At 34.9% G+C, this 25,542-nt stretch overlaps 4 protein-coding genes across 6 annotated transcripts; 3 read left to right on the forward strand and 1 right to left on the reverse strand.

Moving 5' to 3' along the window:
* Positions 1–82: 82 nt before the first annotated feature.
* Positions 83–14,328, forward strand: LOC142624705 (phospholipase D zeta 1). 2 transcript variants are annotated; one of them, XM_075798417.1, is made up of 20 exons: positions 83–615; positions 958–1,059; positions 1,177–1,292; positions 1,416–1,557; positions 2,350–2,523; positions 3,782–3,955; positions 5,019–5,261; positions 5,362–5,478; positions 5,644–5,783; positions 5,922–6,071; positions 6,519–6,675; positions 6,760–7,293; positions 7,737–7,847; positions 9,277–9,423; positions 9,503–9,700; positions 9,854–9,955; positions 13,217–13,348; positions 13,454–13,519; positions 13,706–13,767; positions 13,850–14,328. In XM_075798417.1, the coding sequence occupies exons 1-20, from the start codon at positions 352–354 to the stop codon at positions 14,097–14,099; spliced, it is 3,381 nt and encodes a 1,126-aa protein (XP_075654532.1). In that variant the 5' UTR covers positions 83–351; the 3' UTR covers positions 14,100–14,328. The 2 variants fall into 2 exon arrangements, with proteins under 2 accessions (XP_075654532.1, XP_075654533.1); XM_075798418.1 differs by lacking the exon at positions 83–615 and having other exon boundaries at positions 1,202–1,292.
* A 1,494-nt stretch (positions 14,329–15,822) lies between these two features.
* Positions 15,823–16,837, forward strand: LOC142625984 (uncharacterized). Its single transcript, XM_075799741.1, has one exon. It carries the CDS (start codon positions 15,851–15,853, stop codon positions 16,667–16,669), a length of 819 nt encoding a protein of 272 aa, XP_075655856.1. The 5' UTR covers positions 15,823–15,850; the 3' UTR covers positions 16,670–16,837.
* A 1,954-nt stretch (positions 16,838–18,791) lies between these two features.
* LOC142625914 (putative protein phosphatase 2C 73) lies at positions 18,792–22,364 on the forward strand. 2 transcript variants are annotated; one of them, XM_075799667.1, is made up of 6 exons: positions 18,792–18,922; positions 19,723–19,998; positions 20,146–20,454; positions 20,936–21,053; positions 21,144–21,367; positions 21,836–22,364. In XM_075799667.1, the coding sequence occupies exons 2-6, from the start codon at positions 19,756–19,758 to the stop codon at positions 22,052–22,054; spliced, it is 1,113 nt and encodes a 370-aa protein (XP_075655782.1). In that variant the 5' UTR covers positions 18,792–18,922; positions 19,723–19,755; the 3' UTR covers positions 22,055–22,364. The 2 variants fall into 2 exon arrangements, with proteins under 2 accessions (XP_075655782.1, XP_075655783.1); XM_075799668.1 differs by lacking the exon at positions 18,792–18,922 and having other exon boundaries at positions 19,863–19,998; positions 20,129–20,454; positions 21,836–22,236.
* A 453-nt stretch (positions 22,365–22,817) lies between these two features.
* LOC142624882 (antimicrobial ginkbilobin-2-like protein) lies at positions 22,818–24,794 on the reverse strand. The gene is made up of 3 exons (XM_075798614.1): positions 24,413–24,794; positions 23,043–23,405; positions 22,818–22,894 (listed from the first exon to the last, which is right to left on the reverse strand). Exons 1-3 carry the CDS (start codon positions 24,792–24,794, stop codon positions 22,818–22,820), a joined length of 822 nt encoding a protein of 273 aa, XP_075654729.1.
* Between the last annotated feature and the right edge of the window lie 748 nt (positions 24,795–25,542).

The raw sequence follows: 25,542 nt of genomic DNA on the forward strand, positions 1-25,542 counted from the left end.
CCAACATTGAAAGGTTGTTTCACTTTTCTTGCTTTAGATGCGGACTTTAAAGCAGAACACCATATAAGAATTGTGAAAATCAAACTTTCCCAGATTTGACTCTCTCCTCCCTGTATTTAAGTTTTTCTGGCCAACAATAATAACCAGTTCCGTCTTACAAGTCATTCAAAAAAAAAAAAGCCTCTCCAATCATTTCATTTCCTCTTCTTCTATTCAATACCCAATTATTTACGACACTTTTTATTTTAATTATTTTTTTTCTCTCTTGGATCAAACAAAAACCTTGGATTGAAATATAAAAGAGTCTCTTAAATTCTTGGAAATCAAAAGAATATTTATATATAAAAAAAAATGGCATGTTCAGAACAGTTAGTGGTGTCGGGTTCGGGTTCGGGTTCAGGTTCAGGTTCAGGGTCAGGGTCAATGCCCCGGTACGTCCAAATGCAAACGGAGCCGTCCGGTTCCATAGCGACGTCGTTAATCTCTCCACGCGCCGACGCAACTCCGATTTTCGACGAGTTGCCGGAGGCCACTATCGTCTCCGTCTCTCGCCCCGACCCGGGCGATTTCAGCCCCATGCTTCTCACTTACACCATCGAATTCCAATACAAACAAGTTCGATCTCTCTCGCTCGCTCTCTAACTTTCTTTTTCTTCAATGCTTCAAAATTTCATTCAGCTATATATAAGTTTATAGATCATAGTTAAAGAATTTGGTGTGTTTGTACAGAGATTTCTGAGTTTTTTTTTTTTTTTTTTGTAATAAATGATGAAAATTTTCAAATTTTCAATTTGGCATGTGTTTGGTTGCTGAGAAAACGCCCAAGAAAACGAAAGAAATTTTTTAATTACAGATCAATTAAGCTGTGCGTGGTTTGCTTACCACTAATTTTATCAATTATATACTTTAATAATATGCCTGAGAATATTTTGTGATTCTTAGCTTTTTGTATACTAGTTCAAGTGGCGCTTGGTGAAGAAAGCTTCACATTTATTCTATTTGCATTTCAATTTGAAGAAGCGTGCAATTATTGAGGAGATTCAAGAAAAACAGGAGCAGGTGTGTTGTGAACTTATGTTAGCTTGTATTCGATGTTGTTCGATTGTTAATTTGGTTATTTGGGAAGGTTTGGGGGTTTGATGTAGTTTTTGTTTTCATTGGAACACTATATTAAAGGTTAAAGATTGGCTTCAAAATCTAGGAATCGGTGAAAATACAGCTGTGGAGCAAGACGATGATGAGCATGATGATGAGACTGTTCCTTTGCATCATGAAGATAGTTTTAAAAATAGGTGACGACTAATCACTACATGTTTTTAGTAAATTGTGTGTGTGTTTTTTTTTTGGTTGTTGTGTGGATCATAATTGTTTTAGCTCTTATGGGTGTGTTTTTGTTTTTTGTTTTTCTTATTCAGAGATGTTCCGTCTAGTGCTGCACTGCCGATTATTCGGCCAGCCTTGGGAAGGCAACATTCCATTTCAGATAGAGCAAAGGTTGCAATGCAAGGGTATTTGAATCACTTTCTTGGGAACCTGGATATTGTGAACTCCAGAGAGGTATGTTAGGTGCACGTGCTCTTTTAGGAACATTGATATGTTGAATGTACAGTCGGTGTCTATGATTCTTTAACGATGTGTTTCTTCAGTTTCAAACCTTGCCCCTGCTATCTAGTCAAGTCTCTTATGTTTGCGGGTCAATAAAAGGATAGTATCAAATCTAGCAATTGTTCAACTAGTTATATGAAGTGTTTCTTTTTCCTTGCTTCCATTTTAGATTTTATTAATTGTAAAATCCAAGGGTAAATGTGGTGCTCATGACTTTTGAAAGGTAGGGTTAGTGATAAGTGATAACTTTCAAGGGAAAATTCTGGGTATTCTAGATGATTAATTATGAAGAGGGAATTAAGCGTTTTTGTTCACTGAAACACTCTTAGGATAATGCAATAGTTGAGTCAAAGACATAGATACGAGGCTGTGCAGGTTACTCCTTAGCTGTGGGGATGCCTTGACCTATTTTACTGGGTAATAATTGTTTAATTGTCATTTTAAAATCTTTTTTTAGTTGATATATCCATAGAAGGGGTTTGCATGATCCTGAACTGGATGTGGTGGGTGAATGTTTAGCTAAGTTGCTCAACATTTAGTTTATGTATGAATTTATGTACGAACCTTTAAAATTTTTGACAATCCTAAACCATCCTGTTGTCCTATTCCCTGAATATGAATGTGTTGTCTATTAGATGGTTAAAATCTTTAACACTTGTTAATTGTGGTCCATTGCTACAATGTTAATTCTTGTACACCTTCTACTGTTACCATATTATGATTCCCTATTCTTTGATACTGTAGGTTTGCAAGTTTTTGGAGGTTTCAAAATTATCATTCTTACCAGAGTATGGTCCTAAACTGAAGGAAGATTATGTGATGGTGAAGCATCTACCAAAAATTTTGAAGGATGATGATAATTCGAGAAAATGTTGTCCATGCTGTTGTTTCAATTGTTGTAATGACAATTGGCAAAAGGTAGTGGAATTATATCCTGAAAGTTAATTTTGTTCATGCTGTTGCACTCTGATTGACATACACATTGACCAGTGATACTTATAAAAAGCATACACATGCATTAGTGGTCAGTTGCATGTTGTTGGTTGAGTGGTGTTTGGATGTGTTCCATGTATCTGGTGTTATTCTATTAAAATCTTGTGTGGTGATAACAGCTTCTAGTAAATCATGGTGGAAAATGATTGTTCATCTGAAAAACATATGAAATAGTGTGTATAAAGAACAAAGAATATGAATGATTCATATTGCCTTAGTTATTATGTGTTCTATCTAAATTGAAGAGGGGAACAAAGAGAAGAATTTTATTGAGTAGAAGAAAAGCTCTGATGTAATGGTGTGCTATTATATGTAGTAGCATTTAGCTCACATATCATGGGTGCCACTTGGCAGGTATCCCAAGGAAATGCAATCTGGTTGTTATTAGGACAACGTGATCTTGCATCCACCTGCTTTTGGACAAAAAGCATGCAGTGAAAAAGTTATAGACAGAACACTTACAGGCATCTAAGGGTTTGTGCATGAAACTGGCAGTTTCCTTAATGGGACTTTCCTCAAAGGGACCTTTTTAATGTTAGGTATACATAGGAGATTTTTGAATTCTTCTGACGTGGTTGTTTGTTGGTGGAACAGCGTAACATGGATGCAAAAGCTTGCTCTTTACTCTTAAGGGAACAAATTTCGTGCTTCCTTATCCTCCTGTTATAGCTCTTGCTTTGTGCTTTGATTTCTTTGGATTTCCCAAATTGAACTAGGTCAATACATAAGATTGAGAGTTTTGAAGCCTTTTTTAGGGGCTGTATTGGCTTTATGTACATCATTGTCAGCTCTGTCTTGTGTTTCTTAGTTCTAGCTGCATCAGGCTACCACATTCTTATTATGGTAGTACCATTGTTGGAATCTTCTTGGTTCTCGTTTATTCCTTCCTCTCAGTTCATCTCTTATTTGGTTCTCAACATATCATTTGAATGGCTTGAAAATGACAAAATTTGGCCCTTATATTCTTTTCACTTGTTATTGATAGATCGTTTGGCATTATTATTCATTATTTAGCATATTTTTAATTGAAACTTCTACCTGACTGACTTTTTGGAATATAGGAGATATTTCGTGGCATGGAGCATAAGTTGTGTTATACTTTGTGATCATTCTTGAAGTATTTACATTATATATTCTCTACTTCACCACATTTTTACTTCTATTCTTTATATATTGTGTGCAGGTTTGGGCTGTATTGAAACCTGGATTCTTGGCCTTGCTGGAGGATCCTTTTCATACCCAACCTCTAGATATAATTGTTTTTGATGTACTGCCTGCCTCAGATGGGAATGGAGAGGGTCGAGTATTGCTAGCAAAAGAAATAAAGGAACGGAATCCTTTACGCCATGCTTTTAAGGTAAGCATCATCTTGTCTTACTGGTCCTTTATATTTTTTTCTGGATCAAAGTCTTAAAATTTTGTTACTTGGTAGTATAACTTATGAAAATAGTTAAGCAAATAGTAGTAATAGAAGTTTAGGATCTACTAAGATGCTACATAATACTAATGCAGGGAGGCTATGCATAATGCTTCATGTTGTCAAAACTGAAATTAAGGGTGTCTAAAGACCATAATAATTAACCCTCACTTGGTAGGCTGAATTGCTCTTTTAGCTTGAGGAGGAAACTGTAAATTCCGTAGGTTATTCAGATTAATGTCTGTTTATAGAAATTTAACTTTGTTGTTTAAGCTAAAAAGCTATGGTAGGCAACAATTTTGACTCCAAGTACACAAATACTTTTGATTCTCTCTTTTGCTCTATTTTTTAAACTTTTAACAACCTTATTTTGTGTAGAGTTGGTATTTTTCTTGGACTCAAAGTGCTCAAAGCAAATAATCTTCTTTTTATGAACTCTGCCAAAGCTGTTAAAATTTCACCCCTCTAGAATTACACATTCAATTTGGGCATTATACTGAGCTGCACCATTAAAGAAATGTGACACAAAGTGCTGGTGGTTGGGTATATTTTGTTGCATCAGTGAGGACTCTTTCCTTTTTTCTTGTGATAAGTAAAATAAGTTCATTCAAAAGACAATATAGCTCAACTACACATTGTGATTATCAAACTACCACTAAAGAATTACAATCTCAATTTCAAAAGATCTAAAAATTCTAAAAAGAAGATGGCGGGATGCCACTTATGGTAGTCATCCTATAAAACAAAAGTCTCAACATGTGCTGTTTGATAGCGTCATTAGGGTGTTCAACACCATTTAAAAGTTCTACAACTCCTCTCTCTTCAAACTGTCCACATTACTCACAAGGGAAATATTAGAATTCCTGTGACCATGAAATGTTTTACATTTTTAATCTTACATTTTTCTTCACTGCTTTATTGTGATAATTAATCGGTAGATGATTATCTTTCTGGTGGAAAAATCTAGATAATATCTACTCTAACAAATAGTTTGTAACTTAAGGTGACTTGTGGAATCCGGATCGTTAGGATTAGAGGCAAGAACGGTGCTAAAGTTAAAGACTGGGTCGCTGCAATCAACGATGCTGGACTAAAGCCTCCTGAAGGCTGGTGTCATCCTCACCGCTTTGGCTCTTTTGCTCCTCCAAGGGGTTTGGCTGAAGATGGTAGTCAGGCTCAGTGGTTTGTAGATGGTCGAGCTGCATTTGAAGCTATAGCTTCTTCTATTGAAGATGCAAAATCTGAGGTCTTTTCCTTCCAGTTTCAGCACACAGTTTTCAGTTGTAGTCCACATTGATTAATGTTTGGTGTTAAGTTTCTGTTGGTTGATTGGGAGTATCTTGCAGATATTTATTTGTGACTGGTGGCTGTGCCCAGAACTGTATCTACGCCGTCCCTTTCATGCTCATGCTTCATCCAGGCTTGACGCTTTGCTGGAGGCAAAGGCTAAGCAAGGGGTTCAGGTACTAATAAAGTTGTAAACTATTTTATAATAGTTATACTTGGGTTTTTTTTTTTTTGGTAGTAATAGTGGGAGGGTCAACTGGATCATATGAAACCACTGTTATGGAATTGCTCATATCATTTTTTTGAATAAGTGTTAATTGTAATATATTGTACAAATGCAGATTTATATTCTTCTCTACAAAGAGGTTGCCATTGCTTTGAAAATCAACAGCGTCTATAGCAAGAGAAAGCTTCTTAGTATTCATGAGAATGTGAGGGTACTGCGTTATCCTGACCACTTTTCTAGTGGTGTTTATTTATGGTATGCAATTTAAATGAAAATTCTACTGGAGTTTGTAGATTTTAATGTTTCAATTAAAATTTCCAACTATAATTAATGGTAAATAATCATTATTAGACTCTTTTGCGGTTTCTGATATTTATTTCTGGTTGTATTCAGGTCCCATCATGAGAAGCTTGTCATTGTAGATTACCAGATATGTTTTATTGGAGGACTGGATCTATGCTTTGGTCGTTATGATACATCTGAGCACAAAGTGGGGGATTGTCCTCCATTGATATGGCCTGGAAAGGACTACTATAACCCAAGGTAAGTCTCTTCTGTACATTCAACCTGATCTTATGTTGGCTTGTTCAATGGACAATTTTAGAAGATAGAGAATGAATAGATTTCCTGTTATGTATGTAGTGACTCAAGAACTCTCATTGAAGATTTGTACTTGTGTAGTTGATAATAGACCATGTTCTTCTAATTCTACTAAAAGGATTATTAATGTTTATATATTGATTTTTGGAGGGAGATCTATTGTGGTTCTAAGCCATAGTAAACTAGATACTCTAGGTCAAATTTTCATTTAATACATATTTTCTTGTGGTAGTCGCTGGCTGGCTTCTGCTTTAAAATTCACCCAGTAGGAGGTTTTAGTTGCTATGCGGTGAGAACAGTTCTTTTATTTAACTAATTGCAAGTTGGTTGGATTATACTCTTACTTTGTTAGATCTGTTTTTAATGTATTTCCTTTTTTCATTTTGTCAGGGAATCTGAGCCAAATTCATGGGAAGATACAATGAAAGACGAATTGGATCGTGAAAAATATCCTCGTATGCCATGGCATGATGTTCATTGTGCTCTTTGGGGACCACCGTGTCGTGACATAGCTAGGCACTTTGTTCAGCGCTGGAACTATGCAAAGGTAGTGCTTCCTTAACAATTGTTACAATCATATAGTCAACTTATAATAACATTACGACCTAAATTTGCTTATTCCTTCCTTCAGAGAAATAAAGCTCCAAATGAACAGGCAATCCCATTACTTATGCCTCAGCACCACATGGTTATTCCACATTACATGAGAAAAAACAGAGAGGGGGAGATTGGGGGTAAGAATTTTCAAAATTATAATGACCATAGAAGACAGGATTCCTTTTCTGCAAGATCATCATTACAAGATATCCCACTTCTCTTGCCACAAGAAACTGATGGGCTCGACGCTCCTAATGGAGAACCGAAATTATACGGTTCAGACTTTACTACTAATCTCCTTGATCAGCCAAGCAAGATTACCAGTGGTCTGCCTTTCTCTTTTCGGAAGTCCAAAATTGAACCAGTAGGTCCAGATACACCGTTGAAGGGATTTGTAGATGACTTTATATCCGTAGATCATCATGGGAAAGCACTTTCAGATAGGGTGGCACAGCCTCACATGAAAAGTTCAGATCCAGAGTGGTGGGAAACTCAAGAACGGGGTGATCAAGGTGGATTTGCTGATGAATCTGGTCAAGTTGGTCCTCGTGCTTCGTGCCGTTGTCAGGTGAGCTGTAATTCTTAATAAGCTTCTAGAATTATTAGATTATCTACCAGATATCAGCCACCTACCCTGTTGCCTAGTCAATGAATTTCTGACTTTTCTGTAAATTTCTGGTAGACTCTTTTTTGACAATTAATCAATTCATCAAAGTTTCAAAATGATTGTCCCTCATTGTATTGTGAAAAATGAAGACATTTATGATTAAATTTTGAGAGAGCAGCCGCCAGGGAATAAATTTTATTGGTAAGTTACACACACACATTTGGTAGGTTTTGAACCCACAACCTCACCCTTCACCTTGCTTTTACAAGAGGAGGAGATGTCAATTGAGCTAGAGCTCATTGGCTAAATCTCTATCTAATTCCTTTCTTACTGTTGCTGTTCTGTATTTTGATCATGATATTGGACTTTGTATCATATTATTTTTAGTTACCTTTAATTTTCAGGTAATTAGAAGTGTCAGTCAGTGGTCTGCCGGAACAAGCCAAACTGAAGAGAGCATTCACAATGCTTATTGCTCTCTTATCGAGAAAGCAGAACACTTCATCTACATTGAGGTATATTCATTCCCATGTGTTGTATAACTTTCATTATATTTTATTTCACTCCCCGTAGGAGTTTATGTATTAGAATATCTTGTACGATATTTTTCACTTTGAAAACTAGGAAGATGTCTTGAATAGAAAAGTATGTGTTGATTAGAATAATTGTTATATTTTCATAGAAATTAATGCACAAGTCCAACACTACGAACTGATAAATTCAAGTACCATGACCCTCATCATAAAGGTATTTGAAGCAAGGACATTTCGGGACTTCAGTTAGTAAATCAGATGCCATAGAGTATAATTATGGCCATTCAGTTCCATGGGACAACCTAACAGGCCCTCCCTCAGATGGGCCTTAGTTTATTGTATTAAAATACATGCGTTATTGGTCCAAAGGGCGTAGAGGACTTTATGGCCGTCTTGGCTTGGTTCAGGATCATTTTAGCCATACCTTTTGTATCTAGTCTCGGGCTAGATCATAAATAGATTTAAAAAATAAGCGAATACTCTCTATTAACTACTTGGGAGTGGCCACCTGGATCCTTTTTCATTAATTTGCCCTCTGTTTATTGTTGTCATTGCTGTTGTTCTCTCTCTCTCTCTCTTGGGATGGGGGGTGAATGTTCACTTTTGAGTAATAGGTATGTTTCTTTTCCTTATTCTGCACCCTTCTCAAGGGGTTGGATGGGTTGTCATGTTGGCCTGAGGGTGTCTGGGCATTAGGTGTTCTAACTGGTTTTTTATGCTCAAGTTCATGACCATCTCAGTTTACTTCTTGTTGCCGGTTGCCTACCCTGCACATGTTCAAACAATCTCAATGCATTCCCGTTCCTGTCTGTACACAAATTCATGTTCTCTCAGAACTTCTTCCTCTTCTCTCTCTCTCTCTCTCTCTCTCTCTCTCTCTCTCTCAGATAAAGCCATTCTATTAGCATTATCTTCCTGATTACCCAACTGCCCCATTGCCCATGTATGCATTTAAGAGAGATGATAGTTTAAAATGCTTCCTTTAATATACTTTTGAGCAAAGTACGGTATAAACATACTAAAATGGATGAGAGTCAGAAAGAAACTGAAAATTGAAACAATTCATGAACCTGTGTAAATTTTTTAAGTTTTAGATAAAAAGGAAGCGAGGCTGTTTTGCAAATAAACCAACTGATGCCATTAATAGCATAATAAACAAAGTGCGTTCTTAGTCAGAAGGTTGGGCTTCTATCAAGGGAGAAATGGAAAGATGATGTTAATGCTAATGAGTTATGGGCCAAATTGTTGGTCAGGTTCATGTTCTTATCCATCGGTGTGTTGGATACCCTATATGATAGACATTCTTTTGAGTTTATTTTCATTATAGTGTGCTGGGTCTCATTGTCCTACTTAGTATTCTGTGTCTTATTTTCATGATCTTTTGAATTAATTCTTGGCAACTTTTTCCCAGAATCAATTTTTCATATCAGGTCTGTCGGGAGATGAGATAATACGTAATCGTGTGTTGGAAGCATTATACCTGCGTATTATGCGAGCATACAATGATAAGAAGTGTTTTAGGGTTATAATTGTCATACCACTTCTACCGGGTTTCCAGGTTTAATTTCATTGTCAAAATCCTTCAAATCTGAAATTTGATCAATCTGTTAGATTTTCATACCGAATTGTTTTAACAGGGGGGTGTCGATGACGGGGGTGCAGCATCTGTGAGAGCCATAATGCATTGGCAGTATCGAACCATTTGCAGAGGAAATAATTCGATATTTCATAATCTCTATGATCTTCTTGGTGCTAAAACACACGATTACATTTCTTTCTATGGCCTCAGAGCTTATGGCAAACTCTTTGACGGTGGTCCTGTAGCCTCCAGTCAGGTATTGTCTTGCACCAATTCTTGCATCAATGCACCCTAACCACTTATTAATATACTTTCATCATTTATCTTTCCTCTCATTTGCAACAGCTGCTACATGCATCTCTTTCCTTCAATTATCATTATTCCAATCATACTTATTTTGTTACTGCAGGTGTATGTGCACAGTAAAATTATGATAGTTGATGATTGTATTACATTGATTGGATCGGCTAATATTAATGATAGGAGTTTGCTTGGCTCAAGAGATTCTGAGGTACCACTCCTGCTTTACGTCTTTTCATATTTTTTGTTCATGTTTCTCCTGTCATTGTTGAGTCCAAAAAGTGAAAACAACTCAAAGCTAGAGCCTTTCACCCTAATCAAGAATTCATCCTTTCAGCCTCAATTTGAAAAATGCCTTATATTGGAATTATGTATGAGGAAATGGTTAACTATCTTGTTATAAGATACTAGCCTCATTGCACGCGTGAAAGCTTTTATTTATTTTTGGTTTAGTGTTATTATTTTCCATTCATCTCAATTTGGGGTGCTATATTTTCCAATCACAAAATTGATTCCCTTATTTTTACTAATGTTCAAAGGTTAGCAATTACGCAATTATTGAATTAAGAATTTGAAATTAGCTTGAGTGATAAATCTAATCAAAGTAGCAGTGGCATAATCAAGAAAGCAATTTCCATAGTGTTAAATAATTAAATAGTATAATCGCTGATGGACAGGGAGGGTAAAGTACTTGTGCCTTTTTATTAAATCTAATCGATGACATTCAAATGAAATATATAAGAGAAAAAAAATGAAAATGCCTTCAAGCAAAAGAATGGAACCATGAAATAATCAAGAATATCAACTTAAAAAATCAGAATAAAGGAAAATATAATTCTGAAAACAATTAAACTAAAATTTTATCTAAGCAAATACATCGAAGTACTAAAAAATGGCCAGTGAAGTACTAAAAAAACAATGGATCTTTGAAAAGTAATATGAACAAATTTTGATAAAGACGGAATACTAAAATCCATCCTGTGAGTCTCATTAATAGAAAGAAATGTTTTATTAAATACCTTGGAACTCCGTTTGAGTTGTTGCCTCAACTCATGCTTCTCACAACTCTAAAGTCTTAATGCTTATGTGGCGTTTGGTACGGAGAATCCACATTACTCCTGACATCTAGATTCCTAGGAATCACATTCCTAGGAATGTAGCTACTTCTATGTTTGGTTTCATTGGGAGATTCCCATGAATGTGAGATGATAATGTTTGGTGTATTCTTAAGAATCTTAAATGAATTATTTGTTTTTCCAATTTTATCCTTAGATTTGAATGTGAAGTACCAAGCCCTTCAAAAAAAAATCTTCCTTTAAATAAATAAAAAATATATATAAACTATTAATTAGTCCTTTAAAAAAATATCTTACTCTAAATAGATAGATAAAAAACATTATATAAACTATTAATTAGCAACACATTCATTAAAACTGTGATCTAACATTTCAAAATGACAAGACTAATACAAAAATAACAATTAGCAGAGTTATTTATCCTGTTTATGTTGTTTTGGCGGGAAAAGATAAAGACAAGAGAGAAGATATTGATAATTTGTTTTATAGTTTATCTTAATTGCTTAAATGATAAGAAAAAAGGGTTAAAATTGTCAATTTATAAAAAATACAATTTCTTTTAAGCTTGGGAATCTGGATTCACACCTGTTTTAAAGGGAATTCACATTCCTACTGAGAGGGGTTTAAGGATTCCTCTGACATCTGATTCCCTAGCGTAATTTGTAACCAAACATGAGAATTTTTAAACATTCCTGAGAATCCTAAAACATTACCCCGTACCAAACGCCACCTTAGAGTAACGTAGGAAGATTGGCTTCTTGTGTGTGTATTTTTCGGAATTTGCAGGAGACTTGAGGATAGATATTGGACAACATTGTAACTTCTTGATGATAACAGGAAATTTGAAATTGTTAATGAATGGAAGACTGAATGTTTAAATTTCAATTTGTAAACTAATGGGAGAGTGCAATAGTTTTATTAGGCATTTTTTTAGGGGGTGTTAATAGATGTATTTTTCCTGCTTCGTCCAGTTGTCCTCAATTGTTTTCACTTATTAAACATTGGATGCGGGGGTATTTTTGAACCACATAAAAGTTTAATTCAAAGAGGGGAATCCTATTATCGATAGTATAGATAGTGCATCTTAAACATGTTTTTCATAATCTGTACTAAGTGGTACCTCCCCAAGTACTAAGTTTTTGGATCTTTAGAGTCAATTCTCTTTTCAATTCTAGTTCTTGTTTACTAGCTGCCAACAATAATTTGAAGCTGGTTTCTTTCTGCAAAGAACTATAAATCTGAGCCCTCATTCTTCAGGATTCTCAAAGATTGGGAAAGAACAATTATATTTTGCATTAACACTCTCAAAAAAAAAAAGGTCCTTTCATCAATTTTCAACAAATTTGCCACTTTGCCCATTATTAGAACATTTTAAAAAATGTGGGATATTATCATTGGTTTTTTTTTTTTTTTTGGCAGCAGATAGGGTTTTGAAGTTTCCTTGTATGTGGGAGAATGGAACTAAAACAGAAAAACTAACCAATTCAAAGAAATAAGGCTAAAGTGCAAAACACACCCCTAAAGTTTAGGGGTCTTAGAATTTTATATCCTAAAGTTTCGGAATTTGGATTATACCCGCTAAAATTATATATTGTTTGCATCAGTAGCCCTTCTATTTGTATTTTCTGTTAAGCGCCACATAAGCTTATCATGTGTATTTAGTTCATCCAATAAAATGATGTCACGTGGCATAATGAAAGGACATGGCATCATTTTATTGAACGAACTTAACACACGTGGCAAACAAAATATATAACTCTTGAAGGTAAAATCTAAATTCTGAAACTTTAGGATGTAAAATCTAAAAACTCTCAAACTTTGGGGGGTAGTTTGCAGTTTGAATAGGTTTGCCTAGAATTTGAAAAAGTATTGATTGTTTATATGAGATGTTAGTGAGATCTCTAGATATCAAGGACTTATTTGTTTAGTCTGTATTTCAAATATTCTTACAAATTTAATGTACTTATGTCATGCTGGTTGAATAAGCTAGACGTTGGATTTTGTGAATTTTGTACAGGTTGTTAAGTTACTTTTTAACTCTGATCAATATAATAAATTAACTAGTGCAATTTATTAATACCCAAATTACTAAAATTTATATCATTGCTGTATAATATTGTTGCTAAAAGTTCATTTTTTTAATTTTCCAGATAATTTATCTCAATTTCCTGATTGATTTCAGCATCTAGATCTGTAACTGTTCCAAGTATGAACTTTTGATATTTTGATGGTCAAAATAAGTGTTTAGTTGCATTGGCTTTGGAGTATCTTCTTATTTAAGTCTTACAAAAATTTATTTCAGATTGTTGTACTTATCGAGTAGCTTCTTTTCTATATGCTTAGTTGCATTGGCTTTGGAGCAGCTTCCTATTAAGTGTCACAAAAATTTATTGCAGATTGGTGTACTTATCGAGGACAAAGAGCCAGTTAATTCATATATGGGAGGCAAACCATGGAAAGCTGGAAGATTTTCTCTTTCTCTTCGTATGTCACTGTGGTCTGAACACCTTGGTCTTCGCTCAGGAGAGGTAGATGAATCTAATTATCTTCATTCTTTTCCGTTCATGGTGAATAAACATGCTCTCATCTTTGGTAATTTAGCTGATCTTGGTTCTTTTTATTTCTTTTCTCAGAATGATCAAATAACTGATCCTGTTGTTGATTCCACTTACAAGGGTATTTGGATGGCCACTGCAAAGGTGAGAAAAAGTCACCGGAAAAATGTTTGAGAAACAGAAAAACATGTACAGAAATTAAACATGAACATCACATTATATTGTTGAAAATTGACAAGCAATAAGAATTTGAAAATTTTAGGCTTTTGGGATTTATCTGCTGCTTGTGTTCTTGAAGTAATAACCATTTATCTCTGATCTGTTTTACAGACAAATACCGCAATTTACCAAGATGTATTTTCTTGCATACCTAGTGATCTTATACATACAAGGTATAATGCAGCTCTTAATCTTTCTATAATCCCTTCTCTTCCTGTGCTAACAACTATTTTTGCCAAATTTGATGCCATGCAGAGCTGCACTCAGACAAAGCACAGCCTCCTGGAAAGAGAAACTTGGCCATACTACTATTGATTTAGGAATAGCACCTGAGAAGTTAGAATCCTATCAAAATGGAGATGTTAAGAAAACTGATCCCATGGAGAGGTTAGAGGCAGTGAGGGGTCATCTTGTGTCTTACCCCCTGGATTTCATGTGCAAAGAAGATTTAAGACCTGTGTTCAATGAGAGTGAGTATTACGCATCTTCTCAAGTTTTTCATTAGGTATATAGTCACACCCTTTTTTTTGTGGGTTGCGGGGGCTCAATGTTGTATATCAATTTTTTTGATTCATTCATATAGCAACTTTGTACAACAAATATGAGAGAGAGAGAGAGAGAGAGAGAGGGCTCTAATCGTGGAAGCCTATTACCGATTGTATTTTTGACTAATACTTGTTGTACAGAATTTTATAAGTTATAGTGTTGTATTTTGTAACTTTTGTTAACCAGTATTTATGTTTTGTTGAGGGGTTATTTTTGCAAACTAATGTTTCTTTTTAAATATTTGTTTGTCAAAAGTTAAAACAACAATATTAAAAAAAAAAAATGGGGGTAGTACTTGTTAAACACAATTGTTTTACATTATTGAAAATTATGATTTCAAGTCACAGTTTCAATTGTTTTTTGGGCTGTGTAAAATTGTGTAAATTATTGTGCAATAAATATAGCCCTTAATACATCATGTTTTCAAATTCGTTTTACATTTTCTTGTTGACTTAGTGAAATTAATGAGGGCAATTTGTGCACGTTGATATCATGTTTTAAAGGCCAATAATTTTATATGTTAACATTTCGAAGGAAATATATATATATATATATATATATATATATGTAGTAACCTTGCTAAAGGAAAGTAACAAACACTAAATTATATATAAATATGTGTGTGTGTGAAAATGGTATTTCCAAAACTCGTTTTAGAGGCAAAAAGAAAAAGAAAAACTCACATCACTCATATCTCAGTACTCATAACTCAACTTATTCTTATATCTCATATCTAATTCCTTATTTCCTCTTAACTCACTTCACATCGTGTTAGACATTAGAACTTGGCTTAGTTTTCAATTTAGAAAAAGCAACTTTAACTCAATTTTATGGAGCCCATTAGTTAGAAAACTTAGAACGACTATTAGATTTTCTCTTAAAAACGTACGTGATACTTTATCAGACATTTCCCTCTCTCCACACAAATCACAAGTTAGATTGATCACTTGAGAGAGATTTGTTGGATTAAGAGAGATGAGAGACCGAGAGAGTTGTGAGGCCGAGAGAAATATAATGTTGAGAGAGCTTTGATGTGAGAGAGCTAACTGAGGTCAAAAGTTCCAAAGAGAACCACATGAAGTGTGTGCTGTGTCCAGGTTGAAGAAGAAAGAAAGAACAGTTGAGAGAAAGAGACTTGAAGAAGAAAGAGAGAAAGCCATTGGTGGACAATGTGTTGTCTAACTCGAGTGTGACAACACTTACCTGTGTGTCTCACAAGTTTGTGTTTTATTACAATTAAGTCACTTAACTCAGTTTCTATAAGGCTAAAAACTCTCAAATTTTATTTTCAAAACTCACTACTCATTCTCATAATTTTAAGTTATGAGTTATGAAAATTGAAAACAAAAATTAAACCAAACAAACCAATTATTGGTAAGGCTCACAAATTTTGAGGGATGAATGACGAAAATTGAGTAAACCAAAGTTACTAAACATAGCCTAAATTCCCATTTTTCCTTTGTTTGTTTGTTTTTTTTTAAATTTTTAAATTTTAATTTTAAAGTTTTTCTTTTCCTTCTCTTGCTGTCGGTTCAAGTTGGGTTTTAAAGAGCCCAAAAACCCATTTTGGACCTGGTCTTGCTCTGGCTCAGCCCATTCATATTGAAAGTTCAAACCGACTTAGATTTGCTTGAAATACAAGCAAAATCTCAGATTTATTTATGATAGAAACTTTATAGGATTTGGAATACCGCAAAGCAAAACGGTTGGATGGGAGAGAGAAAGGTGGTGAACAAGTACATCCCTCCGGACTTCGACCCCTCGAAACTTGCAAGGGTTCAGAAGCCCAAGAATGATCAGATCAAGGTCCGCATGATGCTCCCAATGAGCATTCGCTGCAAAACCTGCGGCAACTACATCTACAAAGGCACCAAGTTCAATTCCCGCAAAGAAAACGTGATGGGTGAGACTTATCTGGGTATGCAAATATTCAGGTTCTACTTCAAATGCACCACGTGCTCTTCTGAGATTACTATGAAAACAGACCCACAAAATAGTGACTACGTTGTTGATTCTGGCGCTACGAGGAACTTTGAGCCTTGGCGTGAAGAGGATCATGACTTTGTTGAGACTGAGAAAAGGAAAAGGGAAGCTGAGGAGATGGGTGATGCAATGAAGGGTTTGGAGAATAAGGCTTTGGGTTCAAAGAGAGAGATGGAGATTGATGCTGGTCTGTGTGAGATGAAATCCATGAAGTCTAGACGTGAAAATGTGAGTTTTGATGCAATGCTTGGGGCCTTGAACAGTAGAGAAGAGGAGAAGAAGAAGAAGAAGATGGAAGATGAAGAGGATGAAGCGCTTATAAAGTCAATATTTTGTAATCTAAAGAATGAAGATTGTGTGAAAAGGATTCATGATGATGATGTGAAGTGGCAACATGTTTCTTTGAACAAGAAAGAAAAAGAAAACCCAGGTGGGAAAGGGGTTCCTGGTGATGCTCATAAGTTTGTATTCAAGTCCTCCACTGTTGGGAGTAGGATTTCTGTTGTAAAGAAACCAGCTCGTGATGATAGCAATTCAAAGAAATAGGAAATGGCTGAATTGGGTTTGTTTCGAATTTGAAAAAGATTTAATTTTTGTATGGGATTTCTTTGTTTTCAAACTTACTGTCATATTGGTTTGGCTGTATAAGCTAGATGTTGGATTTTGTGAATATTGTGAATGAGTACTTTAAATCTAATACCCAGATTGCTACCATTTGTTGCATTAGAAAAGTGCAGAATATTCTTTTCTTTTTTCCTTCAATTTTTTTTATATATTATTTATGTCAAAATTCTTGATTGATTTAGATTTGTTCATGTTTTTGTTGGGAAATTGCCTTAAATTTTAATTGTGACTTGGAAAGTCAATTAGGTTTCCTAGAAGGAAAAATTAATTTGGGTTTCCTTTGTGTGGATGGAATGACTATTTTTTGGTGTAGAAGGAAATTTTATTCCCTTGTGTAAAAGAAAAGACAATTTCTTGGTGTGAAATGAAAGTTTATTCCTAATTAAAGAAATAATGTATTCTTAGTTTAAAAGTGAATAGGAATAGAGTCTTATAAATAAACAATGCTACAAAGAATTTGTTGGCTTTGTCTTTGGCTTTGGCCCAAGGGTCCTCCCTTTAGGGAGAGGAAAAATAGAGTGTGAAACCAAAAGAGAATAAAATGAATTTTTGCTTGGGAGGAACGCAAGAGGAAGGAGAGAGCAAAGGGCTCCCGCTTTCAACAAGACACAAAGAGGGTATGTGCAAGAGCAAAGAAAGAGGAAGCTGCACAAGAAAAGAGAGAGAGAGAGAGCAGCCAAGAGTGAGTCACTCAGAAAAAAGAAGACAACGAAGAGAGAGCTATGCATGGAGAAGAAAATTAAAAAGAGAGAGCAAAGTGTTGTCGCCTTTAAGAAAAATAATTGGTATACCTGAGAGCAAAGGAAAAAAAAAAGATTTTTCTTTAGCCGTGAGATATACACAAGAAATATTGTAATTAATTTAATAAATAGTTGTCCCATGGTTTTTCCCTTCAAAGATAAATGGTTTCCACATAAATATTTGTGTTCTTATATGTGATTGTTATTTTGAATCGATAGTTTTTGTGATAATATTATTTGGGACCATCAATTTTACTTTGAACATTTTATACTATGGTCTGACTGTATGTTTAGTTGCATTGCCTTTGGAGTAGCTTCCTACTAAGTATCACAATTTTTTTTTCAGATTGCTGTACTTATTGAGGACAAAGAGCTGATTCATTTATTTTGATTTATTGATCTTGGTTCTATATTTCTTTTTATCTCACACTAGTTGAATGAATACTTCTTTTTAGTGATTTGGTTGATCTTGGTTCTTTATATTTTTTTTCTCAGATTAGTCAAATAATTGAGACTGCTGGTAATGATGACTTGGAATCCACTAGTAGCAATTTGCAACCCAATGGCCTCACGTATGATGTATCTAAATCTATATCTTCACTCTTTTCTCTCTACTTTATATTTCTTGCTCCAAGCCTTGCTATTGTCTTCATGTCTCTTCAATCTACAACTAAATCCATTTCTTGCGCATATCTGGTCCCTCTTACATTTTCACCTTAAAAAGCTCTATGGTTTTCAAACAAGTCCATAACATGCACTTATCAACAACAAAAAGAAGGTCACAACTAACAACTATCTTATATTTTTTTGACATTTGACATCCATGGTCCACCTAAACAGCTGGCTAACTAATAGCCATTTATTTGGTTCCTTGGATTTATTTACAATCCATTCGTCCTTGAACTCTTCTTTGACAAAGCATTAGTAATTAACTATTCAAGAAGATATACAATTTTAATCACAACCTATTTCATCCATGAAAATGTCTTATTTAATTGCATGCAATGTACTACTTTTCTATTTGTATATGTTTAATACCGACCTCATTTAGGATATTCTGATTAGTTCATTATAACCCCTGATGATGCTTCCAAATGCATTATTCATTTGGTTTTTTAAACTAAACTTTTTACTAGAAGCACGTCAAAAGTAGGCGGGGATGATGCAACTCCCAACCTGAATCACCTCCATAATGTCCAGAATGCCCTCGCTATTTGTATCACAGGTAGCCAAACCATGGCATTTATAGTAATATCACACCAACTTACATTTGCTATAAAGGTATCCGTTATGTAGGTACACTTGTGTTTGCAAGTGGAAGAAAACAAGAATGCAGTGTAAGCCACACTAAAACCTATCGGTCTCTAAGGCTTGGTTAGAAGGAACTTTTCTGGCAGAAGTATCAGATTTCAGGCATATAACTGATTGTTTTCTCGTATGTAATTGGTTATTCTTCTTCTTTTTCTTTTTGGGTGAATCTAGTGTATGTAGTTGACGTGTGTGTTTGTTATTTATTGGATACCAAAACTATGCAAAAATTGTCTAAGCTTGTTTTATTTTATTGGGTTAGTTTTCTTAGCAACCACAAATTGACGGGTTCTTTTAACTTCTAAGTCTTCTGTCTTTGTTAGGTAGCTAAGAAAATTTTGGCATACGTGTAAAAAAAATGTTGTTGAGTTGGTTTTAAGTAATCCTATATATGCTTTGTTTAGATGGTTAAAAAATGTATAACAGAAGAAATTTTGAGATCACTTCCACTTTGGATATTGTTAGTTTCACTTTGGGGTATAAGAAAACAAAAGTTCGTTAGGCTTAATAAAGCTATTTAGTTTAGTTTCTTATGGCTTGTTTGCTGGGGCTTTGAAATTTAAATTGAAAGAGCATTGTTATTGTAATTGCATGTCTAATGACTATTCAATTATATAAAATGTTCTTCTTTCATCTGAATACATTAGGTTTGAAATACTTCCTTGGAATATTGAATATTTAATTTTGGTTTAGGTAGTTTCCATTTGGTTGCTGAAGCAAAAAATGAGAAAGAAGCTGACTTTATAATCTTAAATTTACAAGTTCTGGGGGATATATTGTATGTTAGATAAAATTTCAAATTCCAAAGTTATTTTTGAGGAAAATTTTACATATATGTTAAATTTTGTTTTTGTCATTTTATTGGCAATTAAATGGACTTGTAATTTGGAACTTCATCAAATAATTAACTAAGTTATTGTAAAGCAGTTGAGTTACAGTTAAGATCGGGCTGTAGAGGTGATGGTGATTTTTCCCTCCTTTCTTGATGGATTCACAAGAAGTGTACCAATCAAGAAAGAGAGGAATAATAAGAATGATGTTGGAAGGGAAACTGCAGAAAAGTTGGCAAAGGAGGCGAAGAAGAATGAGCTAATATTGAGTTCTTCTGGCACTGTGAAGGCCAACAAGTCAAACAACTTGGTGTCAGTGTGCTCAAAGAGAGGGATGAAAGGAATTAATCAGGATTGCTTAATTGTTTGGGAGGTATATCACTACATATTTAATGTTGATATCTAGCTGTTTTAACATAAACCATTAAAGACGTGTGAAAATTTGAACTTACGTAGCAGATCTAACTTCTATTAATTTTTTTTCCATCTGATCAATTTATCAGCGTGGTTTGGTTTTTAGGAGTTTGGATGCCAAGAAGACATGCTTTTTTGTGGGATTTTTGATGGACATGGCCCATGGGGACACCTTGTAGCCAAAAGGGTCAGAAAATCAGTGCCTGCTTCTTTGCTGTGCAATTGGCAAGAGACTCTAGCCTCAACCTCACTTGATCTGGATTTTGAAATTGAAGTGGATAGAAACCTTCATCGGTTTGATATATGGAAGAAATCCTACTTAAAAACTTACGCGGCTGTTGACCAAGAGCTTAAGCATCATCCTGGAATTAATTCTTTTCATAGCGGTACTACAGCTCTGACACTTGTTAAACAGGTGATTAGATATCTTCCATATGATAATTTGGTTTATCAGTCATTAGGCTGTCAATTTACAGAAAAACCATGTGGACATAGGTCTTATTACAAGGTACTCATTCAAGAGTCTGTCAGGCTAGCTCAGAAAAGCAGTTGTACTTGTCCTACTGTTTGCAATGGTGTATGTTACTATCATATTCACATATTTTTCTAACTTGGTGGCATGTTCAAAGTTCATTTCCAATTCTGTCACAGTATGTGCCGTCTGCTATTTATTATCATCTAGTATGAATAAGTAAATGTTTCCTTTCCTAGCTAGTAATCAGGTTAACTATAGGAAAAATTGGATTTCTGAGATTATTTTGAGTAATATGACTAGTATTGTAGTTGCCCAATGCAAGTTTTGTTTGTTTTGGGTACTATTTATGGGCCTGTTATGGATCTTTGAATTGTTAAAGATCATAAGTAGCTTGAACTATTTACTCATCAATTGTCTTCAGGGTGAACATCTTGTCATAGCAAATGTTGGTGACTCCCGAGCTGTATTGGCAACAACATCTGATGATGGCCATTTGGTACCACTTCAGCTTAGCATTGACTTCAAGCCCAATTTACCTCGTTAGCCTCTCTCTCTCTCTCTCTCTCTCTCTCTGTATGCACGTGTATCTATTACCTAAGAATTTACAGTCCTTTCTATTTTGGGTGCAGAGGAGGCTGAGCGAATAGCACAATCCAAAGGGCGAGTCTTTTGTTTAGATGATGAACCTGGGGTGCACAGGATCTGGAGGCCTAATGGTGAGACACCAGGACTAGCACTATCAAGAGCCATGGGTGACTACTGCCTGAAGGAATTTGGGCTTATTTCTGTGCCAGATGTGACACAAAGGAACATAACTAGCAGAGACAAATTTGTCATATTGGCAACGGATGGAGTATGTATTTTCTTAATGATGGTTCCAACTCTCTCTTTTCCTCTCTTTTAGCTAGGACCTTCGGACTTTCTCTTAATCACACAATTACTCTCTTTTTTCCACCTCTTAATCACAATTCATTATAATTTCCATTGTTATTGTGAGTAGATATTTTAGAATGACAAATACACAGTTGTCAGATGCAGAACTCTTGAGTAGTGGATATGACCTGAAGCAAGTTCTTGAATGAAATCACTCTCCCATAAGATAATATCATCTAGTGTACAGAAATTGTGGAATGAATATAAATAACAAGAACATTATTCGTGATGTTTTTTGAAATTTCATCGCATAGTATAAGGTAAGGTAAACATGTTTTGAGAACTCAAGTATAATGGTGATGGCATAAGTTTGAGCACATTTATCTAGCCTTTATGAATAATATAGTTACTTTACATTGTATGTGGTACTCATTTCTTTTCTTTTCAGCTATGGGATGTTATTTCCAACCAAGAAGCTGTACAGATTGTTTCTTCAGCACCTGTTAGAGAAAAGTCAGCTAAAAGGTTGGTGGAGCATGCTGTTCATGCATGGAAACATAAGAAGCGAGGCATTGCAAAGGATGACATCTCAGCTGTTTGCCTCTTCTTTCACACTTCAACCTCTCAACCAATCAACCCTATTCAAGTCTTGAAACAGGTTGCATGAGAAAAGCTAGGTGACTGCCTATTGCCATTGCCTTCCAGTTATCATCAAAATTGTTGTATATAAGTAAACCTTTATTGGACTAATTGATTATGAGTAAGAATTTAACAGAATATGCATAAGGTTAACATGTCCTTCAAATTTACTCCATCATGGAATACACAGTTCAACTTGTCATTGTAAAATCTGAAATATACTTTGACCACTGGATATGTAGCATAGCAAGGTTGAAATGACATTTGTAATAAGTTTGAATATGCCATAATTGTGAAGCATTTTGTTAAATGTATGATTTGAAAGGCATTGACCAATCTCCTTAGATGCAGTTATTGAAATCTGTGGATGATTATACTTGTGAATAGAGAAAACTCTACAATGGCAACAGCTGACCCTTGCATATTGCACACAACACTACAGAGCACTAAACAAATTTGAGAAACAAGAAACAGGAAGCTCAAGTAGATTAATAGCATATTAAATGTTTTGGTGGATCTATAATTCTCTATGTTAAAAAATGTTTACACTTAGAGCCCTTAGAGATGCAGGGTTTCAAGTGTTAGGAAAGGTAAAGAAGCCAAAAGTTGGTGGAAAAATAAAATTAATGGAGATGGATTCTAAAAGGCAGATCTGAATCAGAAGTAAAATCAAACTTTGATGCTAAGATACAAAATCTATTGTAGGGTCAATCGTATCATTTGTTTAATATTGAGCATCCATGTTTGGCCAAACAACCATCAGAAGTCACATAGAATGGTGAAAAAAACAGCTACAAAAGTGTCAGAAGTGATAACACCACAATGATTGTGCCAACTCCAACTCCATAGGAAGAGAGTCTTCTAGCACCTGTAGTGAAATACATCAATTTCACTTCATCAAAAAAAGCAACAAAAACTATATCAAAATTTTCTGATTTTGATGTTATGATTAATAAAAATAATATAAGTTTTTCTTATAAGAAAAGCCAACAAACTAACATAACCACAGAACTCACTTGCAGTGATTGAAACGTTCAAATAGAACTGGAAATCATGGTACCACATAAAACAACTGGACCCATAGATCTCCCATCCTCTTTTACTTCCAAAAATTGTCCTTAAAGTCACCAATTGAGCATCCAAGCACTTGCCACATTCAATACTACTGATATCTCTAGTGCACTGAGCCATGCCATACCTCTTCCCACTTTTTCCAACATCCATCACTGCAGTCTGGAACATCAAAGGCTGTTTTGGAGCAGTAGATGCAAGTCCACTCATGAAGGAGAGTCCATTTGAAATCACTGCTATATCATCATAATTAGTTTCATTCCTCAATGCCACTGAATTATCTACCATAACCCCAAAAAAATCATCATGATAGGCCAAAAACGTATTGACCCTTGTGATGGATTAATTAATTAATTAATTAGTCAAGTTTAATTAATTAATTAAATTAACATACAAAATACGTGACAGTACAAACAAATCACCAAATAACTAAATATGCAGCGGAAATTAGATGACACGGTGATTTGTTTACAAATGGGGAAAACCTACATGGCAAAAACCCCACTAGGTGATTTTAAGGTCATCACTCTCGAGAATCCACTATTATCAAAACAAGCGGTTACAAGTAAAGGAATCTCAGTACCTTATACCAACCTACAGTTGAACTCTTACCCAATACCCAATTGGACTTGTTCTGTAGTGACAATCTCTCCTTGTATTACACGGCTCCCAGTACGTGACTTACTAAAAGATGCGCAGATCCCAGTACGCGACTTGATCACCAACTTGAGAAGGATGTTGGCTGCAAAGTTCTTCAGTTCATCACACGATAAAGATCATAAAGTTGCTTGGTCACAAAACCTTACAATGTACAAAACATAGCATCTTCTTGAAGATGAACTAGGGCAACTAGGTTTTTGGTCACACTTTTCTTCGCACTTGTGCAATTGTGTTCTTATGCAACTATGCAACCTGTGACGGCCCTTAAAATAATTCTTATATATGTTTAGGGTTGTGAGAAATGAAGGCCTAAACACATATTCACAGATTGGATGAAAAACAGCTCTAAAAAACTGAATTTCATAAACCTTGATAAATAGCCATCTATCGAGATAGCTGTTGAGTTACGAGCTTCAGCAGCTTTTAAATCTCGATAGATACTAGCTGTCGAGATTTAAAATCCAGCACTTCCTTACTTGATTCTTAGACAGACTTGCATGACTTTAATACTTGAATTTGAAACTTTACTCCTTAAAGTATTAAACACATCCTAGATCTACCCAATTACAAGTAAAGTGCGTTTTGTTAAAGGATTAGCCAATACATAAAATGTTGACATATGTTCTTAACATCAAATCTCATATGTCCTAACGAGTTGAATAGTGCAAAAAACACCATCTGAACCAAACCCAGACCTCTTTGCTCTTTGGGTAGTCGTGTAATGCAACTGTAATGGAGTTATTGGTGCAACCAGCACAACTATTGCCAGATATGTCACCTCTACATTGTATGAGGCCATAAACCTTGTTGGAGTTCTTTCCTGCTGTGGTCTTGTAGAAGCCCTTTTGAAGAGCCCCATTAACAAGTGAACTAAATAGATTGTTGAGATTGGTCTGGAAGCCATTCTCAGTTGCAGAATAATCATCTTTTGAGCACTGCAGACCGGTATATGCATTGACATCAGCATGGCAAGAGCTATTTGACAACATTAAAGATGTTACTATCAGAAACTTTACTGAGAAAGTGAATTTTTTCATTGGGACTAAAATACTTCACCGCCAACTTGTTTCTATCAAAAAATTTGAAGAGGAATAGAGGCTATGAATGTCATCTTCTATCACAGTATGACACAGTACTTGATCAAACTAATCAAATTTTAATAGCATTTGACACTCAGCAAAGAACAAGAAACTGGATTATCCAGCTTTGAATGTACAAAGTCAACTCTTGCATAAATGGATATATATTACATGACAACTTGTGTTGAAGTCTAGTGAAAGAAATAATACTTGAGCATCCACATTCATTTTTCCTAATTCTATCATATTTTACCATCTAAAAAGCTATTTTATCAATTATACAATACCATTTTTTACTACACCCAACATTCAATGGAGCTCTCTTTTGGGCCTCAGTGGTATACTACTTTAGAATTTGGCATTGAGAAGAGGTTTAGCCCATTCAATGCTGATGCTCTAGAGATGGAAGCTAATTGGAAGTTGGAAGATGCTTGTTACTGGTATGCCTCTTTAACATTGCTGGTAGTGATAAGTTACAAAAAGAAAAATAGTTTATTTGAGTATCTTAATTCACATGATTTATAAATTGAAGAACGTAATAGAAATAAACATGTTAATTTACGAATGTCATCTTGGCCGGCTTGATCAATTTATATATTATTTGCGTTTGACAAATTGATAAGGAATTTGAGAATTTCTTTTGGGATATTCTCAAGCCTGGCAAGGTGTCGGCATACCTTTTTACTTCTCTATAAACTGTAAACAT

This window comes from Castanea sativa, chromosome 2 (genome assembly GCF_040712315.1).
Source record: "Castanea sativa cultivar Marrone di Chiusa Pesio chromosome 2, ASM4071231v1".
Classification (NCBI taxonomy): domain Eukaryota; kingdom Viridiplantae; phylum Streptophyta; class Magnoliopsida; order Fagales; family Fagaceae; genus Castanea; species Castanea sativa.

Excerpts from the sequence above, each read along its gene's own strand:
- LOC142624705 (XM_075798417.1), top strand. The coding sequence starts at position 352 with ATGGCATGTTCAGAACAGTTAGTGGTGTCGGGTTCGGGTTCGGGTTCA. Across the intron at positions 3,956-5,018 it reads CTTTACGCCATGCTTTTAAG|GTGACTTGTGGAATCCGGAT; the intron begins GTAAGCATCATC and ends TTGTAACTTAAG. Across the intron at positions 9,956-13,216 it reads TTGGCTCAAGAGATTCTGAG|ATTGGTGTACTTATCGAGGA; the intron begins GTACCACTCCTG and ends AATTTATTGCAG.
- LOC142625984 (XM_075799741.1), top strand. The coding sequence starts at position 15,851 with ATGGGAGAGAGAAAGGTGGTGAACAAGTACATCCCTCCGGACTTCGAC.
- LOC142624882 (XM_075798614.1), bottom strand. The coding sequence starts at position 24,794 with ATGAAAAAATTCACTTTCTCAGTAAAGTTTCTGATAGTAACATCTTTA. Across the intron at positions 23,406-24,412 it reads GTGTTTTTTGCACTATTCAA|ATGATGATTTTTTTGGGGTT; the intron begins CTCGTTAGGACA and ends TTTTGGCCTATC. Across the intron at positions 22,895-23,042 it reads GAACGTTTCAATCACTGCAA|GTGCTAGAAGACTCTCTTCC; the intron begins GTGAGTTCTGTG and ends ATTTCACTACAG.
- LOC142625914 (XM_075799667.1), top strand. The coding sequence starts at position 19,756 with ATGGTGATTTTTCCCTCCTTTCTTGATGGATTCACAAGAAGTGTACCA. Across the intron at positions 20,455-20,935 it reads CTCTGACACTTGTTAAACAG|GGTGAACATCTTGTCATAGC; the intron begins GTGATTAGATAT and ends AATTGTCTTCAG. Across the intron at positions 21,054-21,143 it reads CTTCAAGCCCAATTTACCTC|AGGAGGCTGAGCGAATAGCA; the intron begins GTTAGCCTCTCT and ends TTTTGGGTGCAG.